The sequence below is a fragment of the Pseudonaja textilis genome, chromosome 1 (genome assembly GCF_049901715.1).
Source record: "Pseudonaja textilis isolate UNSWEBS1 chromosome 1, rPseTex1.2, whole genome shotgun sequence".
NCBI classification, from domain to species: Eukaryota; Metazoa; Chordata; class Lepidosauria; order Squamata; family Elapidae; genus Pseudonaja; species Pseudonaja textilis.
In genome coordinates, this window is record NC_141990.1 from 221,944,473 (window position 1) to 221,961,623 (window position 17,151).

The window sequence follows — 17,151 nt, forward strand, 5'->3', positions numbered from 1 at the left end:
ATTCATACGCAAGGTTTAAAATACGAGAGATTTCCAAACACATTGGCAAGAGAGGCAGAGTTTGAATATGTCTCTATAGGGAACTGCGGCTCATAAAAATTAATGCTTTTAATAACATTTGTTAGTCTGAAAAGGTGCCACCAGATTCCTCCTGGACTTTGTATTATGAATCTGATCCAGAAGAGGGAGGGAATGTTTCTGACTATAGTATTAAGGGTGGAAGGAGGCACCCAAAATCTTGCCTGATGCAGGGATAGCTCGCTTCCCTATTCTATCCTTAGCTCTCCTCTGCTACCTGCTGATAGTCACCTTGTGCCATAAGATGCCGTAGAATATCTTGCAAACGCTGGAGCACTGGTGTAGTGACTTGAAAGTAGGGCTGATCTCTCAATGAACTTTCCTGGCACTGGCCAAATAAACCATCTGGAAAGATAACAAATTCACAGGATAGTTGTCTACATGTACCAGAATGACAGGGCTGAAGTGGGGAGAAGAAAGGAAGCGCCCAATAATACCAGGCATACTAGATATAATTTGCATGGTGGGCTGTATATGGATCTTCTCTGACAATCCATTGAAAACCAAAAAGGCTTGAACAAATTATACATTTCTTCAAGCTCTGAGGACTTGTTGAGGCTGCAGACTTTTCCCAGAAGTAAGCCCTTTTGTACTCATAGGGACAAGCATTTAGGTCAATGTGCACAATAACGAATAATTAACAATGAAGGGTCTCAAACTGAATTGCTACTCAAAGGAATGCTAGGATAAGTAGCCTAGCAATGTGGGGATTGCACAGATTCCCCACCCCCAGTATCTGGTGAAACAGGAAAAGGAAAATCATTATGTTTTCAACAGCTAAGCAGGCACTCTTCTTCATTTATTTACCCAGGAAGACTGATATTTCTATATAGCTGTGATATATATAGATTTTGTACCGTAGTATATGTAAAATAGTAACAACAACTGCCTATATAACTCAAGACTTAATAGCTCTTAGGTCCTTAATTAGGATTTGAGCTAAGTTTTTAGCAGTCTCAGACTGTGAATCAAATTGAAGATTGAATCTTAAATAACAACAACAATAACAATAACAACAATAACAATATGCAACCTAAAGGACAGATTTAATATCAGAGGCATACATCAACATTGAAAGAAATAGTCTCAATCAATGAGGGGAAGACCAGACCCTACTGTTGACTTCTCCTCTCCCTGCATAAAAGACAAATTTTATAGGCTTAGGGGAGGCAGCTCACATCTTTCCCCAGCAACAGGCAGGAGTTGTCTTCCCTCCCGCTATTTTAACACTTTTGATTGTCTTCTAGCCACAAACCCCTTGTGCTATATTAATTTACCTTGCACACAGATTTCCTGCTGAGAGCATAGCCTCCTGTCAAATAAGCAGCCTGCAGGGAAAAAACACAAGAGAGATAGAAAGGAAAAGAAAGATAAGAGATTTTCTCTAAAACATGGCTAGTTTGTTTAGAAATGAGATTATCTCTCATGACTGCCATATCTTCAGTAAAGACTGAATTTGGTTAAGCAAGTATCAATTCTAAGCATTAAAATTAACAGTAAATTGTGGGGTTTTTTGCCTTGTTTTTGGCACCTCTGGTAGCTTAAGAGAATTGAATGATGCAGTTTTCTACAATATTTTGATAGAAGTACATAGAAAATCTAGAGTAATCCTAACTGCCTCCTCCCCCCCATCCAATGTCTTCAAGAGTCCTCATACCAGTCTATTATTTAATTTTCTGAAATACCCATCGTGGTAGCTCATCTGCCCATCCTTGTGGCAGCCATGGTCTTTGAGTGTCCACATGTTTTCAAAATGTCAAAGGAGCTATTGGCCCGCCCAAAACAGGAATCCAAGATATAAGTTCTAAATAAGTTGAACTTAATTTTAAAAATTGATTTTAAAAAAGGTGCAAGCAATTCTTAAACCCTGAAAAGTCCTGGCTTGCCCATAAATAGCAACATAGCACCACCAAATTTGGACAATCCCTAGGGAGGTTGTGATTGTATGGAAGCTATCAAAAGTTTCCCTAGCCTGACTTGAACCAGTGAAGATCCCAGAACATATATGAACCTAAAACAGCATTCTTTTCAATTGTGGAAATGCCTCCACTGTAAAAAAAAACACCACCACCTCTGAGCATTTCTCCAATGAGAAGAGTGAGTTTCAAGCTGTTCTGCTTTACGTTGAAGTACCTGAATGACATTCATTGAATAGACAAAAAGATGCTTCTGCAAAATCTCAACAATCATTCAGAAAAAGGATAGAAGTTTACACATTAATCTCTACCGCCAATCACCACAGAAACTGACAGATGAAGCAAACAGAAGAAATTGACTTGCACTCTCATTTGATGGAAATATATTTTAATGGAGAAATAATAAGACAAAATAAATAAATAAATGTCTACATATGCATGCTTACATTTAATTTTTTTATATCAGTGTGATTTCTCATCTATACTGTACAAAGGCAATGTATCTATCAACCCACACAGAGTTGAGGCACATCTAGTTAGTCATATGTATTATTAATATAATGAACACCTGACTTAGAAAAAAGACCATTGCTCATATGTATAAACTTCTTTTGACATTTAAAATAGAAGAACAAGTTAAAGAGTAAATGGGCTAAGAATTTTGGTTCTAATATACAGATGGATCAATGGGAAAGAATGTGGTTAAAAAGACTGAATTTCACATTGTGTTAAAATTTAAGAGAAAATGTCTATGAAACAATGTTCTACTCGTAAACGATTCCAGAGAAATTATCTAAATCTTAAGATTCTAAAATGTATAAAGAATGTATAATTCTAATCATTGTTGAAAATATGGAAAGCTTGAAGGGATATTTTATCATTCATGGCAGACTTGTGAAAGACTGAAAAAATATTTGTTGCAAATACATAAGATAAGGCTTTTGCAGGAGAATGCAGAAGATTCCCAAAGTGAATTTAAAGATAAAACCAAAAACTTTTCTTCTGGCTTAATGAAAAAAGACTTGGTGAAAAAATTGGAATGTTGATGTTATATATGTGGATGGCAGCAAGATTACTTAATGCACAAAAATGGAGAATGGTTGCAAAAGCTGATGGCATTAGCAGAGAGGGTTAAATTGATTGCTTTGATCAAAGAAAAAAAAAGCACGATTATTTTTGTTTCTACTTGGAAACTGCTTCTGGGCTTTGGGCTTGAGGTGGAAAAAAATGAAACTTTGATCTTTGGTTTTACCGATTAATAGGTTATATAATGTTATAGAAATGGCTAGCTTATAATATTATGTAAAAGTAAAAAGTTGAGGTTTGATGTTGTTATCTTATTCTACTGCACCAAAGGAAGTTGGAAGTCAATGCCTTTTTTTTCTTTTTCCCCCTTGCCCCACACTTTTCTCTTCCCTTTTTCCTCCATTTTCCTATTATTTTCTTTTGTATTATATATTATAAAGCAATAAATAAATAAGCAAATACATACGACGAGGCAAAGAATTTTAAAAAGTAACTTACTGCTGAAACCAGATTTTTTTTTTCCTATTAGGATTTAAGGGTAGCTAATTTTAAAAGGTGTATGAAAGATTGGTTTTATACATAGTAACTGCAGAGGGGCTACCATACGTGCAAAGGTGGAAAAATACAATAATACAATAAAAACCCACTGTGGAGGATTGGATTGTGACCATGACTAAACAAGCAGAAATGGCAAAAGTGTCTTGTTTGATCAGAGACAAAACAATAAACTCTTAAAATACTGGAAATCCTTTAGTGACTTTTTGCTAAAAGCAGACAAAAATGATTTGGAAAAAAAACCTGATGATTTCTGAATTTGGTGACTGAAGAGGGTTGAATATAGGAAGAAGTGAACTATATGATATAATCTTGATGGGGAGGAGTAGCAATCAGTATGTCTGTGGGAGGGAAGATCAGAAGTGACTTCTTTAAATATTTCTTTTTATTTTCTTCTCTCATCTACCGCACTTATTTTTTCTTAATTTCATTTCTATTTTTTTCAATGTTTACCTATTTTTTAAAAAAATCTAAAAACAAACAAACAAAAAATAATTGCTTATTATTAATTTAAGGCATGTGTCATCAGTTCAAATATTCTTTTTGTTTGTTACTGAAAACAGCAACTTCCAACCCTTTAAAAAAAAATAAAACTCCTTATCCAAGGGTGTGGAGAACTAGTCTCACAAAGAAAGGAATGTCGGCATGGAAGCCTCTGAACTAGTGCACTAAAAAAGATAAGAAACATAGAAACTAAGTTCAGGCTTTGAGTTTTAAGTAATTTTAAAGGAATGAACTAGCACGGTATCCATCTATAGTTCCTAATAGAGTATTGAATTACAAGATGAGTCACACAAATACTTGGCAATCAGAAACCAAAAACAACTCTGCTTTCAAGCTAAAGAAGTGACTGCATCCAGTTTTGGTCACCACAATATTAAAAAAAAGAAAATCTTGAGAATCTAGAAAGAGTGTAGATAAGAGCAAGAAAGGCGATTAGGGGACCAGAGGCTAAAACATATGAAGAATGGTTGCAGGAACTGGGTATTTCAAGTCTAATGAAGGGAAGACTAGTGGGTGACATGATAGCAGTCTTCCAAGGGCCTGTCACAAAGGGGCTTCTATAAAGGACCTGTCACAAAGAAGAGAGGGTCAACCTATTCTCCAAAGCACCTGAAGGCAGGACAAGAAGTAACAGATAGAAACTTATCGAGGAGAGATCCAACTAGAGCTACAGAGACATTTCCCAACAGTGAGAATTATTAATCAGTGGAATAGCTTGTCTCAAGAAGTTGTGGATGCTCCATCACTAGAAGCTTTTAAGAAGAGTTTGTACAGCCATTTGCCTGAAATGTGATAGGGTAGCCTGCTTCAGCAGAGGGTTGGATTAGAAGACTTCCAAAATTTCTCTCAGCTCTGTTATCCTGTTATACCATTTCTAGTCTATCCATAAAAGCAGCTTTCCATTGGCAGTATCATATAAACTCAGGGAAAAGATACATCTATTGCATGAGAGAGAGGGGGGAAGATTTCTACTCTCGTCTGCTAAAATATCCTTAAAATATCTTGGATTAAAATTCTCAAAAGCTTCAACCAGTGTTGTCAATACCTAATAATTACTAAAGCTGAAGCCCAATAGATCTGGGTGGCACCACCAGTGGAGATAAAGGATGGGGAGACGGAAGACTGATTTACCAGTTAATTATCTGGCTCATGAAGATGAGAAAACACAAAACACGAATCCTGTATATTTATTACTAAGAAGCTCTTCTTAGGTTCAACCTTTGCAGCTCAGACAAGTTGCTTCCACAACAGAAGACTTCCGCATTGCTAAATGCAGAATTAAGATGATTACCACATAATTGTTAACATAGCCTCTGATCAAAAGGTGGTAAACTCTTTTTTCTTTTTCCTCCTCCCTGCCCATAAGAATCCACAATAAATAACTGAGTAGACATCCTAGTCTCTCATGCAAATGTCTTCTAATTTGTAGCTTCCCCGATTTTTCTCTCTCCCCCTTTAAAAGGAATAATTGATTCTCATTTGAGTAATATGGATGTTCTGGGTTGTCCTTAGTTGGTTCTTATTCCCTTCAGGGACAAGAGGAGGAGATTATAATTACTGGTTTCCTCTCTGCAGTCAAAACATTTCTTTACCTTGTGGGGTTCCTGCAGAATCACCATTTGCAATCTCGTAAATATGATACAAATAATTTGTAGAAATTGTTCAGGTTTATGTAAGAATAGCCAAAACGTTAGATTCCCTGTTTGCAGGAACAAATTAATTAAAAGCAATTAAGGGATATCACAGCAACAATCACTAAAACCAAACATGAATTATTTATTATCTTTGTTTCTTTTTAAGAGGAATGTGTAGAAGTTGGTGTTCTTAAGACAAATAAACATTTGCATAATGGAGGGAGGAACCCTAAGAATGAAAATGCCCTGAATGCAACATTTTGGCACTGATGTTGTACTTCCTTTTAACACTGAGCAAGGGATAAGGACTTATTCTAAGCTTAATTACCCATACAGTTAAACAAAGCCAGCCACAAGATGACTGCCAGGAGCTAACCATAGTGCTGAAACACATCACAGCCAATCTCTAAGCACTGAAGCTGGCAAAAGATGCTCAGTTACAAAGAAAGAGTAGTTCCTCCATTCCTAATGATATAAGAATGAGTTGGGGGTTAGTAAACCTAAGGCAACACTGATATCTTAGCTGGGCCCTTCTTTCAAAAGAAAGAAAGAAGAAAATGATAAGGACGTGTCCACGTGTCAAAATATCTCCGCAAATTTTCTTGCAAACCCCACAGATGAGATGCATCAAGCCCAGAGTCACTTTTCAAAGGGATGGAGAAAACACCTTTTTGTGAAGATAAAGCCAGATGTAGGGAGCATTGCAGGGTTGGCTGCTGTGACCTTTTCCTATGCTAACCTGGCAGTTTCCTACTTCTCTCCCCCAAAGGGCAACACACTTTTCTATCTATAAAAATTAATACATGTGAACAGTGACCATGAGAGAAAAGTGGAAGAACACAGAGAAACACAGGGAAAATTCATTTAAGAGTAGATGGATATTTCATAGAATAAATATTTGCCAAGTGTGCTATAATGTCTTTTAATTATATCATAAAATCTAAAGAATTCTATCCATCTATCCATTTTCTATTCACATAGGCACATTATCTTCAGAGTTTATTGCGCTTAGAAGGGGAAAGCATGCAATATAACTGACATACATATTTACTATTTAAAATGTGGACTACTCCTCTGAAGGTTTCTGTGTATGACACTTGGTCTGGGAGAGATGCTTCATGTGCATCAGTCACCCATCAAAGATGTTCTCAAACACTACTATACTATAATCAAAAACTAACAGCTGTAACCATTTAGCCAAGATTGGAAATTTACTGTAATTCTTGCCCACTTTTATTTACTCTTTGTGATTCAAAGGACATAATTGCTCCAAAGCGATTGCTCCAAAGATGTATTCTTTAGAAAGCATTTTTCATATTTTGCTCCTTATATTTCCATCACTGTTGAAAACCTTGTTAATTCTAAAGGTACCTAGAGATGGGGATTTTAAAAAAAGGTACAATCAATTATTTGTGGTTCTATTCTGCTGCTGCTGTATCTTGCTGTTGCATGCAATCTTTTTTCTTTTGATTAGTTTTCTTTTTTATTAATATACTTATGCCTTTTAAATTTTGTAAGTTGTCTTCTTCTTTGAAATATGCACATTGATATGGTGAACAAAACATGAATTCAACTGTAATAGACAAAATAATGAACCAACCAAAATAATGAACCCAAAAACAAATCAATCAAGGATAACAACTAAAAGAGAAAATTGTTTCAACTATCAAAAAAGTAACTTCTTGGAAATTCCAGCAAAATCATGGGAACAATATGTATGATCTTCTATTGAATGCATGGAGAAATGTGCTAAACCATGTTTATAGCACCAGGGTAGAATTGTGCCATGTCTGCTCCTACTGTAGTTGTAGGAGAGGTTTTTCCTTGCTTTATCAATCAAATTAAATAAAAAAGATGCGAGACAAGAACCAGGGTCCAGGAACCAAAATAAAGTTTATAACTACAAACAAACATATTCAGATTCATGTATTCTCTTTCTCCAGAAGGCAGGGATAAAACCAATTAAGTGGAAACTTTAGAAGCATATTTCAGCTAAAAAAAACCCAGAGTAACACTAAACAATACAGAACACTGGGACATCTCATCTTAAAAATTGGTAAAGAATTCTGCCTTGCTGCAGGAATGTAATAATAGGTCAGTCTGCTTTCTACTTGCGATGTGGTAGTTGCAATAATTCTTGAACTGAATGGGATATTTAAGAGTGAAGGGACTACCACAGGGTTTTCCACATGGGTAGATCCTCCCTTTCTCAACCGATAAGAATGGGGAAGGAGTCCAGATTGCTCCAAGCACTTTAAAGGGATATCTCAGACATCAAAATATCTATTTCTGAGATTTAGAGACAACCTTAGTCCAAAATGATTCTAAGCAACTCCCACCAAATAAGAATAAAACAATTTAAAAATAGCAAAAAAAATGACAAGTTCCTCTAAGAAGCATTACCTTCAACGCTCTACAAATATCTGACCCCCAAATTCAGAAAAAGATAGAGAAGTTTTTCCCTAAAGGCCTTTCATTATATACCAGGGGTGAGGAACTATGGCCCTTTTATCTTGCGGACTTTAACTTCCATGCTGGCTGAGGAATTCTGGGAGTTGAAGTTCACAAGTCATAGAAGGGTCATAGTTCTCCATCTCTATTATACATCATTTGTATCACTTGAACTCAGCTTTGCCAAGCTTAGCTTACAGAAAGATTAAGCAACGTCTAAACAGCCCATCTACAACTAAGAAACTCCCATTCCACCCAAGTTTTTCACAGAACTCGAAGTCGTTTCTTCACATTGCAAACATTAAAAGGGAACAATCCATATATATTGGCTTATAAAGGATAATATCTGAAAAAGGCCAGCAATATACATTCATCTAAAATACTGGACACATTTAGTTAATGTAATTATTTTCCCAATACAATTTAAATATCCAACTTATCAGATGGTAAATAAAAAGAAGTCTTCCTATACTAACAAGCAGCCTGACGGTAACACGGGTTAATTAGGGATGATTTTGTAATGTGCTGTCCTCACTGTTGCTCCACCCCAGCTATTGTGTTGCTACGCAATGCAGGCCTTTGCTGCCTGAATCCCCATCCAGAAATATAATTGTGAATTCATATTATGTAATTATAACAATTTATTCATACTGATGTCTTCCAAGCAGGTTCTGACAATAGTTTCTTCCTCTCTCCACTGTGGTGTTTTTTCCTTTTAAGAAAACTTACCTTTTTCTTTTAAAGCGTCTGCTGTTTTTAAGTCTTTGTGTATTATTTTAAGCCTTTTGTGTATTATTTTAGATTATCGATGGATGTTTTGAAGAAAGGTGTGAAGATCATCATTTCCACTGTGAATTCAAGACTAATGCAGGCATTGCTTCTGGTGACTGCTTCTTTTCTTTTCTTTTTTTTAAAAATAAGCAGCAGTTTTAAACACAATTATAGATTTACCTCTTTCTCTAAAGTTACATGTGGTATTGAAAAACTGTTGGTGATATGCTCATGTACAGATATTCACAGGCACGTGAAAATATACTTATGGTGCTAAATATGCTCTAAAATATTCTAATCTTGATTTCCTAAATATATCCTCCTTCACTTCCTCATCACATAGATCACTTCAGACTATGAATATGGAAGTTTTAATATTTAATTTTTTAAAGGACTATTTCTTTTAGCTTAGCTTTTGCAGTTACTTTAGTAAGACGCTTTGTGAAAGCTTGGCTTACAAGGCAGGGGAGAAACAATTAAAAGAATAAACCATGGTCCCACAGGTACTGCCTCAGACTGGGAATATAAACTATTCCCATTTTTATTAAAAGCTATCTCAAAGGGGAAATTGAAGCTATAGGGAATGTGATTTTATTCAGGGGTTTCCCCCCCCTAAACATTCTATCCTTTCTTATCAAGAGAAATCAGAATATCTATGGGTCATACATTCAACTGTGTCAGCAATTTGATATTCCTGTTGTTCCAATGTTTCAAAATCACGCAGCCCATATTAGCTGTCAAGACTGAAGAAAAATCTAGGGAATAATTGAATCTATCAGGATGAAATCAGAATCATCAGATTCCACTTGTATCAAAGCAACCCACCTTGGTTGTGAAGGCCAATTTACTGTTCCTCTAGGAAGCTGTGGCTCATGGAAGCAGGTACTTTAGGTATACAGCCCCAAGCACATAAATATAGCTCGGGATTTTCAACCCTGTGAATTTATTATTCCATAAAAATACCAAAGTTCTAAGGTAAACTAGAGAATGCCAGGGAATAAAAATAGTAGATCTTTTATCTTCAGCCACCTCCATATGGAATATCACTGAGATCTACTCTGAGTCAGAGTGGGCTAACATAACATACGTTATACCTCCTCTGACGTCTTTATCAGTATGACTCAGAGGTCTCCAGAGAAGTAGTATTCTGCAACCAACCATAGCAGCAACACATTCAGCAAACCAGGAAATCAGGATGCGCCTGACAAAGGATTAGATATAGCAATGGCCACTCCTTGCAGTTTAATCCAAGGTACCAGAAGACATTGGGCAATAGGGGAAAAATTTCAAATGTTAAAATGATAGATGGATGCTACAAATCCATCTGTCCCTTCAGGAAAATTAATTTGGTCAGACTGAACAAGAACTTAGCTGATTTTTTTTAAAAAAATTGTTTTATAGGGTTATCAAATTGACTAGCAGCTCAAGACATATCATACAGAAAATTAATATTGAGAAAGCAGTAACAAAACACTAAAACAACTAAACAGAAAAACTTAAATCCAGCAGCTTCATAAATCGTTCTTGCCCAGTGTCTGATGGAAGAGCCAGGTTTTTGAAAGGGCAGCAGGGCTGGAGCCATACGGTCTTGACAGTGGGGGATGCTGTTCAAAAATCAGGCATGGTGATAGAAGAGAAGTGCCTACTGGATCCTGCAAAAAGCCCGCTTATTGATGGGAGCTGGAGCATGCCAACCCTATCAGATCTTATCGGATGGACAGAGACAATGGAGATCTGCAGTCCCACAAATACCAAATCCTTCCGTCACAAAAGGCTGCATAGTTGCCCATTAGCACCCTGAAACGTTCTTGGAAGCCAACTGACAACCAGCGGAGAACATGAATATTAAGGCATGTCCGTAACTGTGCTGCCACATTCTGCACCACCTACAGCTTTCAAGCGGTGTTGAAATGTAATCCCAGAGTGATAAGATGGGCCTCCAAATTCAGGAGTGGGTACAATTGGTGTACAAAACGAATTTACACAAAAGCCCTCCTTCCTGTGGGTGACAACTACTATTTGAGTGGGGGCAAGAGTCTCTCTGTCTCTGACACACACACACACCCTGAGCTGCATGTCAGTTTTCTCTGACCAAGTAGGAGATTCTCTAATGTTGGGTGGTTTCACATGCTTGATTTAAGGAAGAAAATCTCTCCTCAGGGTTGGTAAAATAGCAGGAGTTGTATCACAATAGAGTTTTGTTCCAATTAACCCCCATTATTTTCATCTGCCAATTGATCAGGCTGTTTTCAGTCATGAAATAAGGCAAAAAGACGATGAAGTTCCAGTATCATAAAGCAAGTTATAAATATTGCGCTTCTATCAAAACAGACTTCAAGTTTCATGTAGCATCAGTCCTGTATTTTTCATCTTTTCCCAAATTTTCTGTTTATTCACTAATTTCAATCGTGCCATAATTTTTCTCTTGGGATTCCAACTGCCTGAAGCAAAACTAAAAATTCAAACAAATGGGAACTGGTATATACTATTTTTAGTATCCCCAAATTCCCACAGGGAAGAACCACGATCATGTTAAAAACATACAAAACCTTTCTACCAATCAAGACTGTGCTTTGTGGAACCTGTTCATATTTTTAAAAATGAAGCTTATATGTTGCCATTTTTTAAAAAATTAACATCTTGAATTAATTTGGTCAGTCTGACTAGGTAGTTGGACCATATTAGAAAGAAGGAAGGAAGGAATTAGAAAAAGGTTCCCTAAAAAAAAAGGATAACTAAAATTAATGATGGGAAGAAGTTCAAATTTCTCAAGAGTCAAAAAAATAACCATGCAATAACTGGAACCCAGCTCATTTGGGAAGGACATCCTCTTCTCTTTTGCTTACCAAAATCAATGTAGGATCTCATAACAGGGCTTGAGAGTTTCCTCTCTTCAAATTCTGGGATGTCCTGGCACAGGAAGAACTCAGGGCTAGAGGAAAAAGCCTCATCTATACAAAGATGATAATTGGTATAGTGCAAGAACTGTTTACTATATCCTCCTTTTGTCTTAGGCCGCTTGGAGTCTTTTAAATCACTAATGAAAATATTTATATGCAGCAGGGTTCCAAGGCTCCAAAAGCCACGGATTGCTGGTTAGAGGACTCCATCTTGAGCCCCGTCCCTCCATGTTTCTAAGATAAGAATAGCAAAAGGTCTTTAGGAACCCTTCACCAGATCTCCTCTATTTAAGGCATTTTACTAAAACCTTTTGTGCTTAAAAAGTAGGAAGAATTTCCTGTTTTAAATCTAGACTTTTTGCCAGAGACACAATTCACTGAAATGGAACATAATATTATAGTCAACCTGCTGTTGATATGTATATTAATGCTCATATTCCTTAGTGGCAATAACATTTCATGCAACCACCATGTCAAAATGTAAACACAATAGCTTGCGTGTGAATATGTATGTGTGGTATTTTACGTAACTGCAGCCAATGGACTGGGAAAAAATATGGCCTTCTGTCAAATTATTAAAGGCTGTGATAGTATTTACCAATGTTTAATTAAAGCACCAAGGAAAAACACTTATTCAAGTATTAAAGGGAAAGCAACTTTTCCATTTTTGGAACTTCAAATGATTTTTTAATAATGACCTGTATTATTTCATCTCTAACTGTGGGTGCTATAGCTCATACTATACCACGATATCATTAGAGCTGTTCAAAAAATAACAGTTCTTCTTGCTTCTCTTCTCCGCCTGAATGTCATCACCAGTGAATGCAACCTGATGAAATACTAACCTACTATTCAGGTCCTGGTTACTCAATTAAGCATGCTGAGGTTTAGTCTCTCTTACATAGGTACCAAGCGTGATACTCTACAGATTATTGTTTATCTGATAATTATATAGAAATCACAGCAATTAACTACTTAATAAGCTACTTGCAATTATAATTTTTGCCTATATCATCCTGTGTAGAATACAGTTGTCAGATGTAACTGGCTGGTTAAAGAATAATAATGCCACAAAAAATTAAAATCATGGTTTTGTCAATACGCCATTTCAGAAAATTTATTCAGTAAGAGACCTGGCCTAAGGACAGTAAAAGGATGTTTATTCTCTTTGGGAGTGTATGAAATAATATTTAGAAAAGTGAAAGGTTTCTCCCACCATCTTAAGTGGGAATAATAGGACCGTTGACCATAAATCGTTCAACAGGAATAAAAGGTATGGCTCTGCCACATGTATGCTGTCCTTTCATTTACAACATCTACCTTTTTTTGGCTCAGTAAAGGTATGCAGAATAAGACTGTGATCAACCATGAAGGTTCATTATCAGTATTACTACTTTTGTTATCACTATTATTACTGCACTCATCGGGCAAGAACATCAACCAATCTGCCAAAAGCAAAGAAATAATAATGCCCACTTATTATTCCTGCCATCATTCTCCAATCCAGGCATTGCCTGCTTTATCAACATCAAAAAAGAAGATCATTATTTCTGCGAGAGAGAGTTTGGACGGAAACATAGTTCAGTTTCTCTGCAGAAAATATAGCCATACACAATCACCCACCCTGCTATGTTATATCCAAGCTGAGGGTTACACTTCTGGATTTATGGAAGAGGAGAGACCAAATGGGACACCAATCTTCCCACAAGATCTAGTCAATATTTATATTAATGAAGAATTTCAGCTCTTGCATATTTTACTTTTAGAAGCCTGCTCGTTTTGTTTCTCATATGCCAGCAAACACTTCTGTAAGACTCCATTGGAATCTGTTTCATAAGGTGCTGTGGAAAGAAAAGTATTTGCTTTTCAACATTTTTCTCCATCAATACGTCGTTTCCAATATAGCAGACTTCAGAAAGGAATGTACTTAGCATCCAAGTGGGACTTTAGGGTTAAGTATATCTGATTTAGTACATCTTTCCTGAATGTGATGTGATAGCTTGGGCCCATCTTGCTAACGTTTTCTTCCTTGGTAGACAAAACCTCGCCCTCTTGCTAATTCTAAAACGGGATTCATAATCAAAAAGGTTTTTGAAATTATGGTTTCTCTGTAGCCTGTACTAGCTTTATACTGAATAATGGTTCACCCAGGCCTCTTCAATCACAGTCACTGTAGTTCCAAGGCAATGGTAGGGCAACTTGGTCTCTTCAAATATTTTGGACTTCAGCTCCCACAATCCTCCCCATTGTCTACACTGGCTGGAGCTCATCACAGCCGGTATTACAAAATCCCTGGAGTGACCCAAACTGAACAATCCTAATCCAAAGAGCGTGGATCTGCCTGCAACAACCTCATGCAAAGGGTTCTACAGGGTATCTGCAAGGTAGCAAAGGTGAACAATCAGACATGGCAAAGTACCACAATGTCAAAATCCGCCAGGGTTTCATAGGCACTCTGGCATAAGTGAGGAAGGAAGGGAAGAGATGCAGAACTAATTCCAAACAGGAATTCCCTCTCAACAACAATTGAGAGGGATCTTCAGCAGCAGCAGCAGCAGCAGCAGCAGCAGCCAGAGAAAAAGGGAGGGAGGAGGAAGCCGGGACAGCTGATATTTGCAACAGGCAGCTGGGCCAGGATGGAAAAGTGGAGGGGGATGAAGAGACCATCGAGAATGACGTCAGTGAATTGACTGAGCAGGAAAACACGGCGTGGGGGGAGAGCGCGAAGGGATCCGCTCTGTAAATGAATACAGAAAGCTGCGCGTGGAGGGGCCGTGGGAGACACGCAGCGAGCCGAACCTGGCAACGCCGTGACGCGAAAATGACAAGCAGCCACGCAAAATGGTGACAATATTCCTTTTGGAGGAAGGGGGCCCGAATCCGCACTTGGGAAAACTCGCCCCAAAAGCGGAGGGGAGGGGGAAAACATACTTGCCTATGCAACAGCAAAAAAAAAAAAAAAAAAAGAGGGGAGATGCAAGAAAGGAAAAGGGGAGGAAAAAAGAGGGAAGGAAGCTGCGCGGTGCTAACTAGCCTGGCTGAGGTGGGGGGCGGGGGGAGAACCCACCCTAATATTCTCAGGGGCAAAACAAGATGGAAAAGGGGTGGGATTCAGCCCAGCGGGACCGGAGAAGTGGTTCGGTTCCGTTTTCAAGGAGCCGGTGCCGGATCTTCTGACGGATGCTTTTTTTTTTTTTTAAATAGAAGGTGCCCGTTTGCCGCCGCTTCCAGGAAAAGCAGCAGCCTGCAGAAAAGGGGAGAGGTGGAAACCTTCCCCGCCCTTTTGCCCAGTGAACCCCTTTCCCCTCCAAATCCCCACCATCTTTGGCGCTCAAAGGCACCCTTTTCATCCCACCCAGCCAAAAAAAGACGCTTCCCTATCCAACCCCCACCCCAACCTACCAAGTTTATTCTGGGGACGCAGATAGAGAAGCGGGAGGAGAAATCACCTCTGTCCGGCGTGGAATAAGAGAAGGGCGTGCAACTCCATCCAGCCATATGGAAGCCAAGGAGCTATGGCTGGTCGCTTAGAAAGGGCAAAAAGCCGAGACGCTGACCAGGCGCCTGTAAAGAGCCCGGGGGCCCACGATTCACCCTGCCAATCCCAGCTCGGAGCATCCCAACCAAGTCTACCCTGGTCCCCTTTCGGCATCTTCCCTCTCCCTCCCGGCAGCCCCCCTTTTCCACACCGCATCCTCAGTTCTCACCGTGCAGCACTTGCAACGGGCGATCTCCAGCAGCGCCGGCGGCCAAGAACGGAGGCAGCGGCAGAAGCAGCGGCAGCAGCAGCGAAAGGCAGAAACCGTCCAGTGCCCGAAGCAGACTCCGCCACCGCCCCATGCCGGTCGCTGCCCCAGCTCACAGCCCGGGCAGCCGCCACTTCCCCGGCCGCTGCACCATCCCTAATCAGCGCCCCCTCCAGACCGACACTGGCACGGCACCGCCCCGCAAACCAACCAATCTCCAGACCCATGCAAAATGGATTCTCGGCCCCACCAGCCTATCGCAGCCCAGGAAGAGGACACGCCTGAATTCGAAACGCGGGGCTTGACTATCCCTGGTCACGCCCGACTTTTAGGGTTACGCCTCCGTATTTTTTTTTTTTTTAAACAAGATTCACCTCTTCCACCTGTGATTATACCTGGTACGTTCCCCGGTCCCGGCAATGCCTCCTCCAATCAATTGCATCAACATTTTAAGTTGACGCCCTTCTGAATAGTTATATTTCAGCCCTGCATCAAGCACAAGGCAGGGAGATGGTAAATTATACCTCTAGCAGACAGACATTTAAGCACAGCCTAGGTTTTGCTCATTTGAAGCTTCAATATACACCTGTTACAAACCTGAAGCTCTTCTAAACTTATCCAGCCCTGAAGGCCGACAAATATCTACTGCTTCTCAGGTGACACAGAGGGGTGGAAGTCTTGGTCTTAGGGCCCAAAACTGGCAACAGCAGGGCGGCAACATTCTCTCGTTTCTTTTGCTCAAATCCTGTAAAGAAACCCGTGATACATCCACAAAGCAAAAGCAAAACCAAACTGGTAAGCTAGAGCATCATTTCTTGGCGAGGACACCTTGGTGGCAATTACATCACATCTGGGAACGTTGTGCTACAGCACCCATTCTCATCCTGTCTCAACGAATGCTAATAAATCGCTACAATAGTCACGCAGAAAGCCACCAATACACAACTATGCTTCACAGTTCCTCATTTGCAGTGAAATTATCTTTAAAAAAAATAATAAAATCATGGGGTGACTTTCATGACAATTCTTAAGACAGTGGTGTGGCTGTAGTACAGCTGGCTTTCTCCAGCCCTGATGGGGGTAGTTTTAAAGTTTTGTATGAGGGACACAGAAAAAGGATGGACCCTACCCTCAAAGAAAGAGTTAGGAAGAGCACTTGTGGTACTATTATTGTACTTTTCTTTTTTTTACTTCAAACGAACTCAAGTATTCTCTTGTTAAGAGAAGCGGACAGAATAGTCTAGCCAGTCTCCTCTCCAGCATCAGATTCTGCTCCCAGCAGCAACTATAGCAGTAAAAGCATCAGCTTTAAGGGGCCATGGATGAACCCATCTCAAACATTCTTCAAGGTACTGAAATGCAAGGATGGGTATTTTTAGCATTTTGCCCTACGTGTAACCCTTGATGGGATCCTTTTATGAATCTCTTTTCTTTTTAAACTGCTTCTGCATCCATTCAAAACAGCGGGGGTTTAGATAATTCGGTGATGGGAAAGGAACAAGGAGGGAAGTTTTCTTATCTTCAGGTGATCTACCTTCTATGAGAGTGGAACAAAGCTATTGTCAGTTCT

The 17,151-nt window shown here is 39.0% G+C and overlaps 1 protein-coding gene across 2 annotated transcripts in view; it reads right to left on the minus strand.

Moving 5' to 3' along the window:
• The window catches only part of PTPRN (protein tyrosine phosphatase receptor type N), a 41,690-nt gene extending 25,947 nt beyond the window's left edge, over positions 1-15,743 (minus strand). For both annotated transcript variants that reach the window (XM_026707983.2, XM_026707982.2), the window contains exons 1-3: positions 15,543-15,743; positions 1,356-1,406; positions 310-423 (exon numbers count right to left, since the gene is read on the minus strand). In XM_026707983.2, the coding sequence (XP_026563768.2) occupies positions 310-423; positions 1,356-1,406; positions 15,543-15,675 (298 nt within the window). In that variant the 5' untranslated portion in view covers positions 15,676-15,743. The remainder of the gene's footprint in view (positions 1-309; positions 424-1,355; positions 1,407-15,542) is intronic.
• Positions 15,744-17,151: the final 1,408 nt, after the last annotated feature.